This window comes from Trichechus manatus, unplaced genomic scaffold (genome assembly GCF_000243295.1).
Source record: "Trichechus manatus latirostris isolate Lorelei unplaced genomic scaffold, TriManLat1.0 scaffold00018, whole genome shotgun sequence".
NCBI classification, from domain to species: Eukaryota; Metazoa; Chordata; class Mammalia; order Sirenia; family Trichechidae; genus Trichechus; species Trichechus manatus.
Genome location: NW_004443954.1, coordinates 15,287,719 through 15,306,128, shown reverse-complemented (window position 1 = coordinate 15,306,128; position 18,410 = coordinate 15,287,719). Strand labels below are relative to the sequence as shown.

The following is an 18,410-nucleotide window of genomic DNA, read 5'->3' as shown; positions in this document are numbered from 1 at the left end:
GAGACCAAGAAAAGAAAAGAAAAATGCTCTAAGGGAGCTCACTGGTGTGGTGGCAGGGACCAGGAAAGTGGCTCCCCAGTCAAGCAGCACTTCACAGCCTGTCAAGAAGGAGCAGATATGGCACATAGAGCCAGATGTTCAAGAGAAAGGAAAAGAAGGAGGTGAGAGAGAGAAGAAATCAAAAGAAGCTGAAAAAAACAACAATGGCAACCAAAAAAAAAGTCACTGAAGGAGCTGGCTGGTGTAGGCGGGGTGAATCCAAGTGACAAGGAGCTGGCACCTCCCCAGCCAAGTGACCGTGGCCTGCCAGAAAGCAGTGGAGGCCGAGCAGGGGGAAGAAGGATGGGGAGTGGGAAAACGTGTATCACTGGTTACTGGGTGCTCTGTCTCCTGCTGGGAGCTCCGTGAAGCTGCCTTCCTGTGCTCCTCATTCACCGTTCTTGGTGGCTGAGGAGTCCAAAATGGGAATCTGTGCTGCATTAGCTGATAGGGGATCTCCACACCATATTTCTCCTTGCTCTCTGTTCTCTGTCAGTTTCTTATTCCATTTGGTGCTTGGCTGAGTTCTTTATCCTTTCATTTGACACTTAGAGTTCCAAGACTGACATTTGTCTCTGTTTTACTTAGTTTTTTGGGTCTTTGCTGTGGAGGGATGGTGTAGCGCTTCTGTCTATAGCATCATGTTGGCTCTGCCTGTCTTTCTTTTATTTTTAACAGTTTTTTTTTTTTTTTTTTTTTTAGCAGTTTCAGGAAAATTGTGCAGGAAACGAAATACAGAGAGTTCCCATTTACCACTTCCCCCATACACATTCTTTCTCCTATTAATATCTTGCATTCCTGTGGCACATTTGTTAAAATTGAGGAACCAATATTGATACATTATTATTAACTAAAGTCTATGGTTCACATTATGGTTCACTCTTAATATTGTACAGTCCTGTAGGTTTTGACAAGTGCTTAATGTCATGTGTTGTTTGGTTTCTTTTTAAAAATTTTATCTCTTTGCTGATATTCTTGTTTTGTTCCTGTATCATTTTCCTGATTTCCTTTAGTTCCTTGTCCAGTTTTCCTTTAGTTCTCTGAGCATAATTAAGTGTTGTTTTAAAGTCTGTCCAGTAAGTTTGATATGAGTATGGTAACTCTGGAAATCAGATACTTGCTTTCCCCATGTTTTGCTGAGGTTGTTTCGTTTATTTGCTTTTTTTTTTTTTTAAATTTTTGAAGACTGAAGCCATCCATTTGTTTAGTGATTTTTTTCCTAGCTATTGTTGCAAAGACTGCCTTCCTGGATATGTGTGCACGCTGAAGACCCTGTTTATTAACTTGTGTTCGCCTAGTGTTTTGACAGAGATTTCCTTGAATGCCAGGGGGAACAAAAAACAATAAAACAAAAACACCTCTCCTAGTGTTTGCAAATTGCCTCTGTGCTGGAGCCCTCCTTCAAAGGTCAGCCAGGCTTGCAGTGAGCCTAGGGATCAGCCTAACATGAAAGCATGAGTCTGCTCAGGTAATTTCTGAGCATGTGTGTTGCCATGGGAATGTGTGTGGCTTTCTCAATTCCCCTGTACACAGTGCTTTTGAAAACCTTGATTTCCAAAAGAAACTCTCTTCCCGATCTCTCCTTCCTCCCTTAGGAGCCTATCATATGCTTTAATGTCACCTTTTAGCCACAGGTGTCTACAGGTGGTGGCAGCCCTAGATTGCCTCCCACTGCCCCTCAGGCCTGTGCAAAGTCTGAGACAGGAAATATCGAGATGAGTAACTTGCTTCAGTCCTTCAGGTAGCCCCAGAGTAGAAACACACAGTGATTTGGGAATATAGTCTGCTGTGCTTCGTCTAGAACCAGAGACCAGGTTCTCTCTCTGGGAGTGCAGATACCACTGCTTTAATAAGGCCACACCAAGCCAGAGACAAGTTGGGGTGCAGGTGGGTAGAAAACCAAAGCTTTTCCACCATTTACATGTCACCTTTTCCTTAATTCATCATTAGCTTAGTTCATCATTTGTTTCTGAAAACTCTGGTGTCCAGAGTTCTGATACCATTGATTCTGCCAATTTCTGTTTGGGTTTTGTTATTGTTGTTGCTTTTGTGTGGGGCTGGGAGTGTGCAGCTGCATACGCTGCTGTCTTCCTCTCTAGTCAGCCCCTCATCTTTTGACTTTTCCAAGTGTAAATCAGATGTGAAGTCCTCGTGTTTCCCAAATTACAAGAAATGTGTCAAGCTCCCCCAGTGATTCTCTGAAGTACCCCCTCCTGTGGCTTCAGATGACTGAAGGCACCCTAGGTGTGGGAGGAGCCTTCAGCACTCTGGCAACTCTCTCTATATGACACTCACTCCTTACATCTCAACCTCTCTGGGATTTCTTGGACTTTGTCTGGAGAGTGGACTGCAAGCTCAGGGTCCTAATCTTTCAGAGTAGTCAGAAACATCAAATAAGGTTAATCTCTGCATTGGGAACTTCAGCTTCTGACACTGGGACGATATATCAGATAAGTTTCATTTCCAAATGTTATTTTATCATGGAGGTAGGAGGAGGAAACAGACTTTAACAGTGGAGGAAAAGCAAGAAAACAGACTATAACAGCTATTGAGGTATCTATTTTTCATGCCTCTCAAAGTACTTATCAGAGTAATTTTAGACTGGAGTGGATCCATTGACAATTTTGTCCTTCAGGAATTGAAGTGTCTCTGCTTCCATGGAATTGAAATCATCTTCTCAGTATAATAAGTGCAGAAAAAAAAAAAAACATGAAAAGCTAGAAAGCCTACACTCTGGCACCTGCCTTTATTCTTTGACCACTAGTATCCAAAGTATAAATGATCGCTTCTATTTTATTTTATGACTACGTAATGACCTGAAAGTTAATGCATTTTCTTATGGCATAATTAACAAAAATATTTAGTATTTAAATAGAAATTAGATTTCAAGAACATTTTAAATAATTATGTAGTAATTGGTATTTAATTTATAAATATTTTGATTCCTTTTGTAGCTATTAAACATTAAAATAGTTGTAGATATAATGATTTATTGTATACTTCACTCTATAAATAGTTAAAACTTAAAAATATATTGTTGTGAATAAGCTTTGGTAATTTAAAAATGAGAACTGTAACTACCCATCAAAATTTAAGTGAAAAATCTAGAAATTTTTTTCCCATTCCTGTGAACTAATTTGTTTTTTTTTCCCATCCCTGTGTACTTTTTAGAAAGATATAAAAGGTAAGAAAAAGGAAAAGGCTCTTTAACATCACATCTATTATTTAAAAGCAAGATTTTTTTGTATTACAAATTCACAGACATCACTGCTATGCATTCTTTATCTTTACTTATTGGATTAGATAGACTCTTTAATTGTGGACGTTTGACATAGATCTCAAGGTACTTTTTTTTTTCTTCTCTTTTTGCAGTTGGTTGGTTTTGTGTATGCCTGTTACGTGATCAGTATCTTCATGGAAGAAGAGGACACCTGTAAGTACCGTTATATCTACCTGTGGATTTATTTTGGATGAGACTTAGCTTCCAACACTAGTTATTGCAAGGATATGAAAGCTTTCATATTTGGGAATCAAAATGATGGAACTCAGTTTAGCAAAGTACCAATCAAAAGCTGACAAGAGGGCACTAAGTATTGGAACTTCAATCCAAAGTTGTGTGGGAGGATGCACCGAGGCTCAGGAGCCTCAGATTGGTATCATGTCCAGTTTTAGTAACTTGTCACCAGAGACCTGAACATTATACTGAGTAGAAAGTTGGGTTTGTATGTCTTTTTTTAAAATCCATCACCAGTTGTAAGTATGATGGCAGCAGAGTTTTGAAGTCTTAATAATGGCAATAATATTAATACAACAATACATTGCAGCAAGATCTTTGTGTGTATGGGCTATATAAAATGCAATGAGAAAACTAAGAATGACAACCCTCAAGGAGACAGGAGATGCTAGAAAGAGTTACTGGGATGCTAAGAAGCAAAACTGCATTTTATCAGAACAACAAAATAAAAGACATATATGACCTGAAGTTACGTGGATAATGATTTAGCAACATGGTTTAACAACTGCTATTTATTGAGCACCTGCTAATGTGTAAGAATTTGGCTTGAAATAACTCTGTTGTGAGTTCATAGAGCACCAAAGAAATTTTAATTTATTAATTTATTTTTTAGAAAAATAAATTAGTTTAAACAGACAAAACACACCCACACACCCAATTAAACTGGAAATTTAGTTCTATCATTGCAGTTACTGTCAGAGTTGTAAAATTGACTCTAACGAAGTGAGGAGAAGTGTCTAGCTAGCCATTATAATTGCTTTCTAGAGTATATCTCCAAAGTGGTCTGGTGAATGCTTCCCACCAGGTAGATGCAGTACACAACGTTTGAACTGGAATCCAGTTCACAATGGTATCTCATCTCGATTTATTTGACTAAATGGAAGAAATCTTAGACTCAAGAGATTAAAAATTCAAACATGCTGCATCATGTATTTTATGCTTATTCAAGGGTATTTTTTTAATGCTAGATGAGTCAGAAAGTTTCTAATATTTCAAAAGTAAAGTTATAATTACAACAACTTCTACTAGGAGGTTAACATGAAAACTGGTTTTTAGGAGTCCACTAGTAGTTCCACAATCTAACAAAGTCAATATACAAAAAGTCAGTAGCATGCTTTCTACTCACAGCTAAAACAGGCTGAATCACAAAACACAACTGGTTAAGCATCAACGATTTTACTTGGCATTGGGGCCTAATAGAAATTACTGGATCTTGGTCTAAATAAATACTTCAAAAAAATCGATACATTCATAAATCCCAGTTGAATCCCTTATAAAGTATGTTTGAAGGGTACCAAAAAAATCTCCTTTTGTCCTTTTCTTTCTTTTCCTCCTCATTTAACTAGCTGGAGGCTTTCAATAGATGCCAGTACCAAGGTAGATGCCTACCTTATTGTGTGAGAAAAGACTGATTCATCAATAATCTGTCTGTTATCTGATAGAATAAATAAAGGACTTTTTCTTGAGTTTATGATTTTAAACAAAACCGGTGAATACAAAATGACATGCAAAATAACAGGGTTCATCAAATTTAGGTAAGCATCTTTCGATCTTCCATCAGCATTCTTTTGGAGTAATACTGCCAGCATATGTGGATTTTATTGCTACTGGCAGATGCTGTAGTTCCATTGACTTTGGTGTCTTTAATTAACTTAAGTTTCTCTATAGAAATCTCTGAATCAGCTATTTTAATGGCTACCAAACTGGCACTGAAGCAGCTGCTAGCAACGTATTCTATATTGGTTTAATTCTAATGTTTGTGATTACAGAGAGACATCTGAATATAATAGTTGTGTAACCATCAATTCAAATAATATTTACAGTTGAGCAGAGCATTAGGTGCTCAAAATGAAATAAATATGCCGAAGACCAACAGGATATGATAATCTGCTTGAAGAGAGTTGACAGTGAAAAGCAATCAGAAACCTTTTAGTCTGATAGTTCTTGTGCTAGAGTAATTTTACACTTTTTTATTGAAAGAAGTGGATAGCAAAAGTGCAGTTGTAATTAAATTGTCCTAGAGTCTTCAGAAGGCAGACATGAGCAAGAATAAATGTCTGAAGCCAATTGCAATGATCTCATAGACCAGCACAGTTTGTGCCGACACTTAACTTTTAGGTGTAATAGTGAACTGCCCTTTGGCTATAACATTACCAACCCACAGTCAGAAGACATGTCCTTTGGATTGTTTTCCAATATTTAAACACAAAAATAATAAAACAACACTTGTAGCTTTCCAATTCATATAAGTATACCCTGGGATGCTTATTCTGAAAGGTAACTGCAGATATAATGTAATGTCACAGTATTTTAGCAGACAATATATTATTTATCATTTTGATTCGTATTCTAACTAGTGAAAATCTCTGCATTATTCAAAATGCAAACTTAAGCCTTGTTCTGAAATCTGTCTGCTGGGCTTAAAAATTAATAACAGGTACCCACTCTCCTCCTCTGCACTGCTTAAGTGGTTCCATGAGACCCACGTTTCAGCTGATGGAAATTTCTGAAGAGCAATAAATGCTGGAGGAAATATTTACTTACAGACCCATCTTCTTACCTCTCAGCCTCTTTTGCTAACTATTTCTCATAGAGACCAGGATTGCAGGTCAAAGACGATGCAAGGTAGGGCGATGCATTATATCATTCTTTGTAATGAAAAAGCCTATTTCTATCTCTTCCTTTCATTTTTTTTATTTCTTTTTTTATATATTTATCAATCTCCATGAACACTTTTGTGAGGCTAGGATATTTGAAATCTGTAATTATAAACACCTGTCAACATCTCATTGGTGAGTCCTCTATTGCTGAAAATGAACCTGGGGGCTTGTTACTACCTTGTCAGACTTGCTAAAAAGAATGTTTTTAATTCAGGGAAGAGTTGAGGTGAGGAAAATATGCTGAAAAATATTATTAACTTACATAAATATTGCCAAACTCTTTCAGATGATCTGTTGCTAGCACTACTCCTGATATTAGGTTGAAAATTGCAAATATGACATCTGTTTGGGCTCACAAAGACCAGTATGGGTTTACACATTAAATGATGGGAGAAAAATATGTGGGAAATTTTAACACTAAGTTTTTAAAAATGAAAAGAACCCCCCAGATATGGGTTGAATATTTTATATTGAAAAGTTCAAAATGACTCTATGCAAGTGACACCGTGGGTGAGTGCTCGGCTACTAGCTGAAAGGTTGGCTAGTTCGAACCCACCAGCCACTCCACAGGAGAAAGATGTGACAGTCTGCTTCTGTAAAGATTTACAGCCTTGAAAAGTCTATGGGGCAGTACTACTCTGTCCTACAGGGTCACTACTAGGAGACGGAATTGACTCTATGGCAATGGGTTTTTGGGTTTAGTATAATCTTTGGGAAGTTTTCATTGGAAAGAAGCATGACTGTTGGAAAACCATTACATATCTGTACTGTCCTTGAGACTTCCTGTTGGCCACTATGAATTCTGTCTGCCCATGAGTTCCTTTTAGGAGGATAAACTGATATTATGTGAATTGGAAATAAAAATATCCCCTAGATCCTCAGCCTCAGTGGAGACTTGTGTGTTAGTATGATGCTGAACAGGTTTCAGCAGAGCTTCCAGACTATGATTGGGAAGATAGGCCTGGTGATCTACTTTTAAAATACCAGCCAGTGAAAGCCTTATGGATCACAATGATCTGACCCACAAGGGATCATGGGGATGGTGCAGGACCAGGCATCATTTTCTTCTGTTCTGCATGGGGTTGCCATGAGTCAGGGCCCATTGGATGGCAGCTAACAACAACAATGCCTCCTCTTAAAAATTTACTACAGAAGCTATTGGGAGAGAAATTGACCCATTTGAATTTTAATTCCAGATTTCCCTTCCTCACTTTGTAATGTACGGAGAACCTTAGAGAAGTAAAGTGATCGAAAGGTCAGGCACAAAGGAAGGAGTGAAAGCAACAAAGGCCTGGATGACCCTGAGACAGAAAACTGTTTATTGTCTTCTGACCCTTGCAGTATATGGATATTTGTGAGTGAAGGGGACAGGAGAAGGTTGTGATAGTCAAAGACGGAGAAATGCATGAGACTCAAGTGGTCACAGCTAACATTTCAAAGGATCACAATATTTGTCTAATACGACATTAAAGAATCCCTGGGTGGTGCAAATGGTTAAGCACTTGAATACTAGCTGAAAGGTTGGCAGGTCGAATTCACCCAGAAACATCTTGAAAAACAGGCCTGGCACTTGCTTACAAAAGGTCACAGCCATTGAAAACCCTGTGGAGCACAGTTCTACTCTGCATAGCTGGGATCACCAGGAGTCGGAATCAACTTCACAGCAACTAACAACAACAAGCCATTCAGCATTTACTAGTTCTCAGAGGGAGTCCTGGTGGGGCAGTGGTTAAGAGCTCAGCTGCTAACCAAAAAGATCAGCAGTTCAAATCCTCCAGCTGCTCCTTGAAAACCTTATGGGGCAGTTCTCTTCTGACCTATAGGGTCACTATGAGTCAGAATCAACTCGATAGCAACATTTTTTTTTTTTTTAGTTCTCAGCATAACTTTTTGTCGGTGACTATCAACTTAGTTAAGGAGCTCTGGTGGTGCAATGGTTAAGTGCTTGGCTGCTAACCAAAAGGTCAGCAGTTTGAACCCACCATGCTTTCTGCAGGAGAAAAGACCTTGTAATCTGCTCCCATAAAGATTTCAGCCTAGAAAACCCTATGGGGCACTTCTCCTCTGTCCTAGAGGGTTGCTATGAATCGGAATTGACTCGATAGCACACAACAACTACACGGGTGGATTATCCAATAAGCAAGGTGAGCACGGGCTTACTTGTGCTTACTTACTATTCTATAGTGAACAGTTTCACATTTTCTCACCACATGAAAGATTCTGCTTCTAGGTATGGCTGACATCTGTCTCCCTCCCAACCCCACAGCACCTTTCTACAGAATCAAAGCCTCTTCACATTTACAATCCCTGACAGGGGCAGATGACATGGGTTTAACTTTGATGTGGTGTGGTGAAACTCATGTGAAACTACAGATTAGTAAGTAAACACAAGTAAGCCCTTGCTTACCTTGCTTATTGGATAATCTGAGTCTCTATGAATCAGAATAGACTCCACAGCAGTAGGTTTGGTTTGCTTTTGGCCCTTGCAACAACAACATCAAATTAGTTCTACGTAACTATCCTAAAGGCTGATTTCTCCAACAACCTCACCAAAATTTAGATTTAGAACTTAAAGCATTTCCCCTAACATGCCAAGATGGCTGTCAGCCAAACAGCTGAAAAATGACTACCTAATCTTTGTACAAGAATAAAAATTCTACCCACCCTAGGATACAAGGACCTGGTTCGGTATATGAAACATCAGTAAATATTTGTTGTACAAAATACATCATAGGGAAAATGCCCCTACATCTTTACATTGTCCCACATATCTCTCTTCTCACTCCTTATGAAAATGTAAATTTCCCACTTCCTGCATGTTAGGGGAAAAAAACTGATTAATTCATAATAAAGTATAAATGGTTTGTGCACTTATATTATCTTAAATTTCATTGGCTATTAAGTGTGGCCCGTTTTGATAAAAAATTGAACCCTTCAGACAGAGAATATGGATGCTACAGAGAGGATTTTAATTTTCTATTTCCACAAGAAACTGGATGTTAGGGAGGCAGAGCCAACATGGCGCTGTAGACAGAAGCACCAGTGTAGCTCCAAAGCAAAGACCAAAAACTAGGCAAAACAGACAAAAGTCAATCCTGGAACCCTAAGCGTCAAATGAAGAGATGAAGAACTCAACCAAGCACCAAATGGAATAAGAAACTGACAGAGAATAGAGAGCGAGGAGAGATATGAGCAGAGGTCCCTATCAGCTAACACAGCACGGATTCACCATCTTGGACTCCTGTCAGACTTCCGTGGACAGGGAGTGTGGGAAGGCAGCTTCACGGAGCTCCCAGCAGGAGAAAAGCACCTGCCCCTTTCCTTCAGCTGGACCTGCACTGCTGCATGACAGCTCAGTGACTGACCCTGCCCATTACAAGGAGGTGAAAAATATCATGTCCACAGAGGAGCAAACTACAAAGAATGCACAGCTCGCCTACTCAGACATAACCAAATAAAACAAAAAAGCAGGATGAAATAAACAAATCTACAATCAATAAATAAAGACAATAACTACTGAATGTCCCAAAGACAGCAGACAATATGAAAACATATTTTAAAAAAAGTACAGGATGGTTCCAGTAGACTAGTTCAAACCTAGGAAGATAACGGTAAATTTCAAGGTAACCACAAAGAAAGATAACAAACCTACTTATCAAAATAAAGAATAAAAACATAAAGTCTCAGTAAAAACAAAATGAGGAAAAAAAAATCCACAAACAAAGGGAATTCAGCACAGGAGAGTAAGAGGAACAAAGAAAGTGTCAGGAATACCAAAAAAAGTACTACAAAATGATAGCAATAAACACACACCTATCAACAATTACACTGAAAGTAAATGGCCTAAATGCACCCATAAAGAGACAGAGAGTGACAGAATGGATTAAAAAACAGGATCCATCAATATGCTGTCTACAAGAGACACACCTTAGAAACAAGACTTAAATTTATTAAAAACCAAAATATGGAAAAAATATATCAAGCAAACAGCTACTAAAAAATGGCAGGAGTGGCAATACTAATCTCAGATAAAATAAACTTTAAAACAAAAGCCACCATAAAAGACAAAGAAGGGCACCATGTAATAATTAAAGGGACAATTCATCATGAAGACATAACCATAATAAATATCTATGCACCCAGTGACAGGTCTCTAAAATACAAAAAACAAACTAACAGCACTGAAAAGAGAAATTGACAGTTCCACAATAATAGTAGGAGATTTCAATACACCACTCTCGATAAAAGAGAAAACATCTAGAAAGAAACTCAACAAAGACACAGAAGAGCTAAAAGGCACAATTAGCTGACTTGACCTCACAGGCATATATAGAACACTCCACCCAACAGCTACAAAGTACGCATTCTTTTGCAACGCACATGGAACGTTCTCCAGAATAAACCATATCTTAGGCCACAAAGCAACCCTCAACAAAATCCAAAACATTGAGATAATACAAAGTATCTTCTCTGATCACAACGCCGTCAAAACAGAAATTAACAACAGGAAGAGCAAGGAAAGAAAATCAATTACATGGAAACTGCATAACACCCTGCTTAAAAACCACTGAGGAATGGAAGAAATCAAAGATGGAATCAAAAAACGCCTAGAATCAAATGAGAATGAAAACACATCATACCAAAACCTTTGGGATACAAGCAAAGGCATGCTCGAAGGTCATTTTTATAGCAATAGATGAACAATCAAAAAAGAAGAAAGTGAAAAAATCAATACATTAGCTACACAACTCAAACAAATAGAAAGAGAAGAGCAAAAGAAGCCCGCAGCCACCAGAAGAAAGGAAATAATAAAGATCAGAGCAGAAATAAATGAAATAGAAAATAGAAAAACAATAGACAGAATCAAAAAAACCAGAAGTTGGTTCTTTTGAAAAGATCAAAAAAATCAATAAACCACTAGCCAAATTGACAAAAGAGAAACAGGAGAGGACACAACCCAAATAAGGAATTAAATGGGGGACATTACAACAGACCCAACTGAAATAAAAAAGATCATAACAGAGTATTATGAAAAACTATACTCCAACAAATTTGAAAACCTAAAGGACATGGATGAATTTCTAGAAACACACTACATACCAAAAATAACATAAAATGATGTTGAAAATCTAAACAGATCCATAACAAGAGAAGAGATTGAAAAGATAATAAAAAAAATTCCCAACCAAAAAAAAAGTCCTGGCTCAGACGGCTTCACTGGAGAATTCTACCAAATATTCAGAGAAGAGCTTAAACCAGTACTACTCAAACTATTTCAGAACATAGCAAAGGAAGCAATACTTCTGAATTCATTCTATGAAGCCAGCATAACCTTGATACCAAAACCAGGCAAAGGCACTACAAAAAAAGAAAATTACAGACTAATATCTCTCATGAATATAGATTCAAAAACTCTCAGCAAAATTCTAGCCAATAGAATTCAGCATCATATCAAAAAAATAATACACCATGACCAACCAGGATTCATACCAGGCATGCAAGGATAGTTCAACATTAGAAAATCAATCAATGTTATCCACCATATAAATAAAATAATATAATATAATCATATGATCATCTCAATCGATGCAGAAAAGGCATTTGACAAAGTCCAACACCCGTTCCTGATTAAAACTCTCAATAAAATAGGTATAAAAGGGAAATTCCTCAACATAATAAAGGGAATCTATACAAAACCAACAGCCAGCATCATTCTTAACGGCTAGAGGCTGAAAACATTCCCCCTGGGAACAGGAACAAGACAAGGATGCCTTTTATCACCACTCCTATTTAACACTGTGCTGGAAGTCCTAGCTAGAGCATTAAAGCAAGAAAAAGAAATAAAGGGCATCCAAATTGATAAGGAAGAAGTAAAACTGTCCCTATTTGCAAATGATATGATACTATATGTAGAAAACCCAAAAGACTCCACGAGAAAACTACTGGAACTAATAGAAAGATGCAGTGGAGTAGCAGGATACAAGTTAAACATACAAAAATCAGTTGGATTCCTATACACCAATAAAGACAATGATGAAAAGGAATTCAAGAAAACAATACCATTTATATTAGCCCCTAAAAAAATCAAACACTTAGGAATAAATCTAACCAGGAATGTAAAAGACCTATACAAAGAAAACTACAAAACACTACTGCAAAAAACCAAAAGAGACCTACATAAATGGAAAAAACGTACCATGCTCATGGATAGATAGACTCAACATTGAGAAAATGACAATTCTACCCAAAGCAATGTACAAATACAGTGAAATCCCAATCCAAAAACCAACAACATTCTTTAAAGAGGTGGAAAAACTAATCATTAACCTTATATGGAAAGGGAAGAGGCCCCGGATAAGTAAAGCACTATTAAAGAAGAATAAAGTAGAAGGAATCACACTACCCGACCTAAGAACCCACTATACAGCTAGGGTAGTCAAAACAGCCTGGTACTGGTACAAGGACAAATACATTTACCAATTGAACAGAATTAAGAACCCAGATGTAAATCCATTCACCTATGATCACCTGATCTTCAACAAGGGCCCAAAGTCCATCAGATGGGGAAAAGACAATCTTTTTAACAAATGGTGCTGGCAAAACTGTATGTCCATCTGCAAAAAAAATGAAACAGGAACCATACCTCACACCATACACAAAAACTAACTCAAAATTGATCAAAGACCTAAATATAAAACCAAAAAATATAAAGATCATAGAAAAAAATAGGGCCAATGCTAGAGGCCCTAATACACATCATTAACAGGACACAAATGATAACTAACAGCACACAAACTCCAGAAGATAAGCTAGATAACTAGGATCTTCTAAAAATTAAACATGTTCATCAAAAGACTTCACCAAAAGAGTAAAAAGAGAACCTACAGACTGGGAAAAAAAATTCTGGACATTACAAATCAAAGGTCTAATCTCTAAAATCTACAAGAAAATCCAACACCTCTACAGCAAAAAGACAAATAATCCAATTTAAAAATGGTCAAAGGAAATGAACAGACAGTTGGCCAAGGAAGACATTCCAGCATTCAAGTGGCTAACAGACACATGAGGAAATGCTCGCGATCACTAGCCAGTAGAGAAATGCAAATCAAAACCACAATGAGATATCATCTCACCCCAGCATTACTGGCACTAATCAAAAAAACAGAAAATAACAAATGTTGTAAAGGCTGCAGGGAGATTTGAACACTTATGCACTGCTAGTGGAAATGCAAAATGGTACAACCACCTTGGAAAAAGATACGGCACTTCCTTAAAAAGCTAGAAATAGAAATACCATATGATCCAGCAATCCCACTCCTAGGAATATGTCCTAAAGAAATAAAACCTGTCACACAAATAGACATATGCACACCTACATTCATTGCAGCATTGTTCGCAATAGCAAAAAGGTGGAAACAACCTAGATACCCATCAACAGATGAATGGATGAACAAACTATGGTACATACACACAATGGAATAATATGCAACAATAAAGAACAATGATGAATCTGCGAAGCATCTTACAACATGGATGAATCTGGAGGGCACTATGCTGAGTGACATAAGTCAATCACGGAAGGACAAATATTGTATGAAACCACTACTATAAAAACTCATGAAAAGGTTTACACACAAAAAAAATATCTTTGATGGTTACGAGGGAGGGGAGGGATGGGGATGGAAAAATACTAAATAGACAATGGATAAGTGGTAACTTTGGTGAAGGGTAAGACAGTACACAATACTGGGAAAACCAGCACAACTTGTCTAAGGCAAGGTCATGGAAGCTCCATAGACACATCCAAACTCCCTGAGGGACTGAATTACTGGGATGGGGGCTGTGGGGACCATGGTCTTGGGGAACATCTAGCTCAACTGGCATAATATAGTTTATAAAGAAAATGTTCCACTTTGGTGAGTAGTGTCTGGGATCGTAAAAGTCTGTGAGTGGCCATCTAAGATACTCCACTGGTCTCACCCCTTTGGGAGCAAGGGAGAATGAAGGAAACCAAAGACATGAGGGAAAGATCAGTCCAAAGAACTAATGGACCACAAATACCACGGCTTCCACCAGTCTGAGTCCAGTAAAACTAGATGGTGCCTAGCTACCACCACTGACTGCTCTGATGGAGATCACAATAGAGGGTCTCAACAGAGCTGGAGAAAAATGTAGAACAAAATTCTAACTCACAAAAAAAGACCAGACTTACTGGCCTGACAGAGACTGGAGAAATCCCATGCGTATGGTCTGTGAACACCCTTTTAGCTGCTCAGTAATGAAGTCACTCCTGAGGTCCACCCTTCAGCCAAAGATTAGACAGTCCCATAAAACAAAACAAGATTAAAGGGGCACACAAGCCCAGGGGCAAGAACTAGAAGGCAGGAGGTGACAGGAAACCTGGTAATAGGGAACCTAAGTCAAGAAGGGAGAGTGTTGACATGTCATGGGTTGTTAACCAATGTCATAAAACAATATGCCTACTAACTGTTTAATGAGAAGCTAGTTTGTTCTATAAACCTTCATCTAAAGTGCAATAAAAAAAAGTAAAAAAAACAAAAAAACTGGATGTTAGAAATTATATAAATGAAGACAATCCTAACTCTGCCAATACCTAGCAGGTCACATCACCTCTCTGGGTCTCATTTCCTCATCCATACAATAAAGGGTTGGGATCTCAAAGGTGCTGACAGCTCTAACACGACAGTCTTATGCATGGAGCGCATAGGTGGAGGCCATTTCAAGGTGCAATTGGAGCATCACATTTTCTTCTTCATTGATTTATAAACGGTCAGCATCTGCAGCTATTTCAAAACATCTTGATCTCTCTGCTCCAGATTAATCCTCAATGGAGCAGTAACCTCACCCCTGCAAGAACCCTCTACCCAGATGCCTGCCCCACATCTGGGCAGCATCATCACAGCACCTCCCTCCTACCCTGCTTTAGGCAGGTCATGTAAGGTGGGATTGACATGCCCACATTCTTAGACCTTTTACAAACAACCTCAATCTATCCTGAAATCAAGATGATATAGAATGGAAGATGAGGGGTTTGGGATCTAGATGTAACTAAAAAACCCAAACCCATTGCTATGGATTCTATTCCAACTCATAAGGACCCTATAGAACAGAGTAGAACTGCCCCATAGGGTTTCCAAAGAGCGGCTGGTGGATGGAACTAAGGACAATGAAAAAAGAAGACAGAAGAAGAATTGACGCATTCAAATTGTGATGTCGATTAAGAATATTGAATATTCTATGGACTGCCACAAAAATGAACAGATCAATCTTAGAAGAAATACAACCAGAATGAACCTTAGAAGCGAGGGTGGTGAGACTTCAGCTCACTTACTTTGGACAAATCACCAAGAAAGACCAATCACTAAAAATGGATATCTTGTTTGGAAAAGTAGAGGGTCAGTAAAAACAAGGGAAACCCTCAATGAGATGCATTGACACAGTAGCCAAAACAATGGGCTCAAACAAGCCAGATGTCTTAGAGTAACCATCCATAGTCTGATTAATGTAAAATTGATTTATTGAAAGAAAGGAAACAGGGAATAGACTGAACCCCATGCGGTGGAATCCAGTAATTCAAGATGGCAACTCAGGAGTGACATTTTATAGGAGGGGAACAATGGCTATGAAAAATGTTATTTGATAGTTATTTACAAACTAGATCATTGAAAGACATTACTCGATTAGTAGCAGACCATTTTAAGACAGAACTGCCAGTGGCAGGAACTCTTTAAGACAAAACTTTCTTATACTCTTTCTTAGATTGGTTACAGTGTGGCAGTTACACTGGTATGTGGCAGGGAGGGGTTGTGGTGTAGTTACCTTGTTACCGGACATTCATCTCTTAGAAAAAGTAGGGAAGATAGCTGCTGGTAGGGTGAAAACCAACAAACAAGGAATCAAACCCAATCCTCAAACTGGCCATTTCAGATCATATCAATTTTTCTTCAATTCCCTTACACACAACAATCATGAAGATGACACAGATCTGGGTTATGTTGTACATAAGGTTGCCTTGAGTTGGAGCCAACTCCATGGCAACTAACAACAACAGAAAAAAAAGTAAAGTAATCATACCCTCATGGCCCCCCTAAATGCACAGTAAGTAAAATGGCTGTATGGATTTTATGAGGATCCTGTGCAATGGTGTATTCTGTGTTGCTATTGGTAAAATATAGGAGCCCAGAGGGAAGGGCAGCTGACAGTGTTCTGACAGGGCCCCTTGTATTTCCATTTTAATTTTAAATCCAACCCCACATTCCACCCCATCACTCCTTTGCCTGCTCTGGCTCTGCCAGCTACCCATCCCCCAACCCAGCAGACTACATTGATCTTTTCTTTGCCTGGTGACACTGGAGAGAAGCATGAACCTCCATCCACTGGCCCCGATACAGCTTTCCGAGTGTCCCAGATGGGCTGGCAACCAGCTCTGCGGTCCTCTCACCTATTCCTACTCAGGTGCTTCTCAGGTGTCTTTAAAACTGCTATGTTGGAGCTGTCAGCACCTTGGAGATCATTGAGTCCTCAGCCCTCATTTTAGGGATGAGGAATAGGCCTGGAGAGGTGATGTGGTTCCTGGTAACATTCTCCTCCTCGCCCCTCACCTTCAGCAGACAGTTAGACTCTACCACATGGAAGATAAACGCCAGCAGGCATGGAATCCACCAGTTCTCATGCTCTCTCTTCCATCCCCATGTGTCCATCCTTATACAGGATCATCTTCTTCCTCACGTAGAGAAGGAGGCCTTCATTCTGTCCTGTGCTTTTGGCTCTATCCCTCCCACATATTCAAGCACTTGCTCTATTAATTATTCCCTCTCAAGAATGTCTACCTTGAGCATTATGCTCTTTCATTTGAGAACTATCTATATGGAATCAAAGCGACAAACAACAGCAATTGGAAAGATTAGATAGGAACCTTAGGGAGCAGTGAGTTTATGTCAATGTGGGAGGAACAATTCAGAAAAAGAGGGTGAGAATGGTTGCATAATTCAAAGAATGTAATCAATGTCACTGAATTGTACATGTAGAAACTTGAATGGGTGTATGTTTTGCTGGGTATAGTCTCAACAACAAAAAATGAAATAAATTATTAAACATAAATAAAAATGTTAACATATTGGTGGGTAAGATAATAGATTATTTAACTTCTTTGTATTCTGTGTTTTCAATAATTTCTCAAATGCATGTTGAATACCTTTATGATGATAAGAAAATGTTATAATTACTTCCAACCTTATACTTTGGACTTTCTTTACCCAACGATAGATCATATTATCAAGTAAATAGATGGTTACTGTGGTTATAATAAAGCTGTTACTTCATTTCGGGTAACCATGGGTTAGTAATCTCGCTACTAGTGTGCAACATGCAAGCTAGGGATCAATATCTAAATGAGTAGCAGCCTCAAAAACACACTTCAATGGAAAGGAGCCTGATCTCTACATTATAGAAAAAAAAAAATTTCAGTTCATGTTTTTTTTCCTCTGGTATATGAAGGTCACTAATGCTACAAATCGGCAAATATTCATATACACAACACCATATTCCTTAACACAGTGCAGGCACTGGGTTATCTTAACCCAGTTAAGGTTATCTTAATCAGGTTGTCTTAAATCAGGAAGTTTAATAGTCTCAACATGAAAATTACAAAATTGTAATGAATGAAATTAGCTTCATCACTGAGTACGCATTAAATCTGTAATACCTGTCTGTCTTAGTCATCTAGTGCTGCTACAACAGAAATACCACAAGTGGATGGCTTTAACAAAGAGAAATTTATTTCTTTACAGTAAAGTAGGCCAGAAGTCCAAATTCAGGGCCTCAGCTCCAGGGGAAGGCTTTCTCTTTCTGTTGACCTTCTTCTCATCAGTGTTCGTCCGGACTAGGAGCCTCTCCATGCAGGGACCCCAAGTCCAAAGGACACTCTCTGCTCCTGGCACTGCTTTCTTGGTGGTATGAGGTCCCCCTGTCTCGCTGCTCACTTCTCTCTTTTATATCTCAAGAGATTGCCTCAGGACACAATCCAATCTTGTAGACTGAGTCCTGCCTTACTAACACAATTGCTGCCCATCCTCCCTCATTAACATCATAGAGGCAGGATTTATAACATATACGAAAATCACACAATACCAGGAATCATAGCCTAGCCAAATTGATACACACATTTTTGGGGGGAC

At 38.5% G+C, this 18,410-nt stretch overlaps 1 protein-coding gene across 1 annotated transcript in view; it reads left to right on the top strand.

The window, feature by feature from the left end:
* The window catches only part of NKAIN3 (sodium/potassium transporting ATPase interacting 3), an 831,485-nt gene that overhangs the window by 764,153 nt on the left and 48,922 nt on the right, over positions 1-18,410 (top strand). Inside the window, exon 5 of the mRNA XM_004372606.2 lies at positions 3,412-3,472. Coding sequence (XP_004372663.2) covers positions 3,412-3,472 — 61 coding nt within the window. The remainder of the gene's footprint in view (positions 1-3,411; positions 3,473-18,410) is intronic.